General features: G+C 46.4%; 1 protein-coding gene across 1 annotated transcript in view; it reads right to left on the reverse strand.

Annotated features, from left to right (window-relative positions):
• Positions 1-2,676: 2,676 nt before the first annotated feature.
• Positions 2,677-4,572, reverse strand: part of LOC308162916 (equilibrative nucleoside transporter 1-like) — a gene marked incomplete at its 5' end in the record, with an annotated part of 10,003 nt that continues 8,107 nt past the window's right edge. The window contains 3 exons of the mRNA XM_080537057.1: positions 2,677-2,801; positions 3,623-3,822; positions 4,181-4,266. Coding sequence (XP_080393183.1) covers positions 2,690-2,801; positions 3,623-3,822; positions 4,181-4,266 — 398 coding nt within the window. The 3' untranslated portion in view covers positions 2,677-2,689. The remainder of the gene's footprint in view (positions 2,802-3,622; positions 3,823-4,180; positions 4,267-4,572) is intronic.

Below are 4,572 nucleotides of genomic sequence, written 5' to 3' on the forward strand. Positions count from 1 at the left end.
GTCCATGTCTCCTCCAGGTCTCCTCCTGTCCCCCTAACCCTCTAAACACACACCACTACGCATTGTTCCTCTGAAGCATTCCTCAAAAACCCCAAATGTTGTATGAGTCTGAATCCTCCTAGGCTGAAGTCACAGAAGTGTGATTTTCTCTGTTGTTGTTGGGTTGTTCTGCAGCCTGAGTCCAGAGTTCACCAGAGTTCATCAAACTAATGTCGTTTATGTTTCCAATAACTTCCTCCGATCGGTTTGTAAACAATTAATAATCCAACTTCCTTTTGCGCTTCTTGAGTTATTATCAAATACGAGTCTGGCGTCTAAACACGCAAAGAGATCAGGGCTGAGGAACGTCTAGAGTCGCTTTGTCAGTCCCTCTGTCCCTCCTAGTCCCACCAGGGGGCTCCGCGCATGCGCAGACGGGAGGGGGAGCACAGCACACCAAAACTACAACATCTTCATATTCAGAGTCAAATACAGAGTAAAACAACGGGCAGCAAGTGAACACGGTGACTGTATGGAGATGGACCTGCCTGTCATTCACTAGCTGACAGCCCGAGACAACTGCAGGCGTGTGTGTGACCTCTGTTAGGCGTGTGTGTGACCTCTGTGACCTCTGTTAATTGGATAATTAGGTGACCTGACCACCTGTTACAGACGCCACTGCGCATGCTGCATCCCATACAATGTGGTGGTCTACATCGGATCAATACAATTTAGATCAGTAGTATCAATGCTAGGAGGAGGAGGGCATATTAGAATGTCTCCGCCTCAAGAGATATAATGTATTATGTAGTACAGATAACACGAAAGCTACTCCCTATTGCCTTTACTTAGACTGTGTTTGTGTCCAACCCTGTGGTTCCACACCACTATCCAAGTCCAACCACAAGCAATTATGCTGTCCCCCACAAATGATGAAGCCACCTCCTTGTGTGAATTGTTTGTGGAGTGACAGAGTGAATATGTATTAAAAAATAAAAAAAATAAAATAAAAAAACATGCCTGTAGCTCTAAGAGGGCAGGATTTGTGCTTGTTCAAAGTTTGGTGGGGGTCGGACAACAAGTCTAATTAGCCGACAATCCAACAGGCTGAGCTTATATGTCCTTATAGGCTGCAGATACGTACTTCAGTTACAGTCCTACTACAGGACTCCTGATTTCCTGACAAACTGGACAGGAGGAGAGAGATATGCTTTTTGGAAATTGCAACTTCTTGGAATTTCAGTTGTTACTATAGCGCCCCCCTGTGGCAAGACGCAGCATTCACCCAAGTTTCGTAAACATTGTCCCAGTGATGTCTGAGAGTTCACGTGTGACATTCAACAACAGATGGAGACAGATGCACTGTCCCCTCCCCGATTCCAACGTGAGGGACAATAATGTGAGTTTACACTATCCATACATCTACTGCCCCCCAGCACTGCGTCCCCTGAAGACACCCGTCTTTCCCCCTCTACTGTGTCCCCTAAAACTTCTATTGCCCCCCTTGTACTGTTTCTCTGTTTCTCCAGTGTCTATATAATAATAATTAAACTTTTTTTTTAAAAGTCTAGGTTTAGAAGATGGTGATAGAAGTAGATGTTTCCTTCTAGCACAGAGACTGCCAATGGCCCCGGGCCTGAGCTGGATTACTCTTCCTGCTACGACTGGTGGATTGATGGTTCACTTGCTTAGTATTCAAATGTATTGATTGTAAGTCGCTTGAAGAAGAAACACAACCAACAGACAAACTCTGAGGAGCTGTGAAGTTAACAGACAGCTGTGACGTTAACAGCAGTGAGCAAATACTGTAGTAATTTGCCAAAATAAAGGATTAAATAAACAAACAAATCATAACAGAACATTTTTGATCCACAAAAACATAATGAACTATGGCAATCAAGGTACCCAAGGCAATCAAGGTAGCAACCTGTCTTACAACATAAAAAATAAATAAAATGGAGATAGAACCTTATAATTCTAACGTCACGCAGTGCCAGAGGAGGTGGGTGAGGCACAGCTGGTGGTCCGCCTCTCCAGGCTGCAGCGCAGGGGGCTGAGAGACCACCTGGGCACAGGTACGGAGATGTAACTTCTACATGGAAATAAGCCTGCCTCGTTCCCTTGTTATTTCATGGCTGAATCGTGACGTAAGAATTATAAGGTTTTATCTCAATTTTTGTCAAAATTGAGTTTTTTACATAATCTGATCCATTAGGTGTTGATTAATGCCTGTGTGGTGTTATTTTTTAAAATGTTGACATTTTTTGAGTTAGTAATTAATAAAATACAAAGGTTCCATCTCACAAAACATAATGGAATGTAAAAACTTTGACGCTCAATATCTCTGAACTCACTATCTCTCCTACTGTCTCCTTGGTGTTTTAACATGTTGACATCAGTGAAACATAAACAGTTATTGTGGTGTGTGTGTGTGTGTGTGTGAGAGAACCTGTGTGTGTGTGTGTGTCTGTGCACATTTTGGTATTAGTGTGTGTGTGTGTGTGTGTGTGTGTGTGTGTGTGTGTGTGTGTGTGTGTGTGTGTGTGTAGTCATGACAACATGTAGTCATACTCAATATGAGATCATGTTTTTAGATTGAATACAGAGGGGGGTACACACACACACACAAAGTGCTAACATTGTTTAATACATTTAACAGCATACAGTCTAGACATGCAGACTGATGGAATGCGGGGGGGGGGCGGGGGGGTTAGACCACGGCCCGGAACAGGAAGGAGAGGGCGGCTCCAAGCGCCATACCCAGACCCAGGAAGAACGTCATCATGGCGCCGGCCGTCTCTGCTTCATGCGGAGCTACCTTCCTGTAGAGACAGAAGAAGAAGAAGAAGAGGGTTAGCTAGGCTACGCTCAGCTGGGATGGAGGTTGGAGGGTGTAGTGAGGTGGTTATGGGTAGTGTAGTGTGTAGTGAGGTGGTTGTGGGTAGTGTAGTGTGTAGTGAGGTGTGTAGTGAGGTGGTTATGGGTAGTGTAGTGAGGTGGTTATGGGTAGTGTAGTGTGTAGTGAGGTGGTTGTGGGTAGTGTAGTGTGTAGTGAGGTGGTTATGGGTAGTGTAGTGTGTAGTGAGGTGGTTGTGGGTAGTGTAGTGTGTAGTGAGGTGGTTATGGGTAGTGTAGTGTGTAGTGAGGTGGTTATGGGTAGTGTAGTGTGTAGTGAGGTGGTTATGGGTAGTGTAGTGTGTAGTGAGGTGGTTGTGGGTAGTGTAGTGTGCAGTGAGGTGGTTATGGGTAGTGTAGTGAGGTGGTTATGGGTAGTGTAGTGTGGTGGTTATGGGTAGTGTAGTGTGCAGTGAGGTGGTTATGGGTAGTGTAGTGTGGTGGTTATGGGTAGTGTAGTGTGTAGTGAGGTGGTTATGGGTAGTGTAGTGTGCAGTGAGGTGGTTATGGGTAGTGTAGTGTGTAGTGAGGTGGTTATGGGTAGTGTAGTGTGTAGTGAGGTGGTTGTGGGTAGTGTAGTGTGTAGTGAGGTGGTTGTGGGTAGTGTAGTGTGTAGTGAGGTGGTTATGGGTAGTGTAGTGAGGTGGTTGTGGGTAGTGTAGTGTGTAGTGAGGTGGTTATGGGTAGTGTAGTGTGCAGTGAGGTGGTTATGGGTAGTGTAGTGAGGTGGTTGTGGGTAGTGTCGTACTTGGGGCCGTAGTTCATGCACAGGGAGGCCAGGTAGCCGTTGCTGAGGGCGAAGGGGATCATGAAGCTGATGAACCAGCCGTCGTGCAGGAAGTAGACCGGCAGGAAGCGACGCGGCTGGGCGTTGCACAGCATGAAGAGAGGGATGAAGATCACCCTGGCAACCAGCAGCCCTGGCAACAGCATGCTGTCCTGCCCTGGCTGGGAGACACACACACACACACACACACACACACACACACACACACTCAGTGCTCTGATCAGGTTATCAGCCTGGTTATTGATTAACGATCGATGACATCACACACTCTCAGGTCAACACTCCAGAAACGGGCACTGTGGTGTGTGTGTGTGTGTGTGTGTGTGTGTGTGTATGTGTGTGTGTGTGTGTGTAAGTGTGTGCGCGCGTGAGTGCGTTGTGTGCGTGTGTGTGTTGTGTGCACGTGTGCGTTGTGTGCGTGTGTGTGTGCATGCGTGTGTGTTGTGTGTGTGTGTGTGTGCGTGCATGTGTGTGTTGTGTGCGTGTGTGAGTGTGTGTGTGTGTGTGTGTGTGACCTACCCACATACACACAGCGGTGAAGCTCCTGCCCGCCCAGTCACACAGGTTGAACAGCAGGAAACACGAGACAGGGATGAAGTAGCCCTCTGAGAGACACACACACACACACACACACACACACACACACAATTAATTAATTCATTATTTCCTGTAGAGAGGTGGAGGTCTTAGGCAAGGCAAGTTTATTTGTACAGCACATTTCATACAAATGGGGCAATTCAGAGATGCACTTTTTTAACCACCTGCCAGCTGTACAAAGACATCAGAGACACGTACTTCCACTGACCACCAACACACAGAAACACTGGACCAATGTCATAAAACTGCCACATCTGCTGGGTGGAGTACCACAATGTGCCACCATAAGACTGTAAATAAGTTTAATCATTTAT

This window comes from Nansenia antarctica (assembly GCF_963989245.1).
Source record: "Nansenia antarctica genome assembly, chromosome: 7".
NCBI lineage: Eukaryota > Metazoa > Chordata > Actinopteri > Argentiniformes > Microstomatidae > Nansenia > Nansenia antarctica.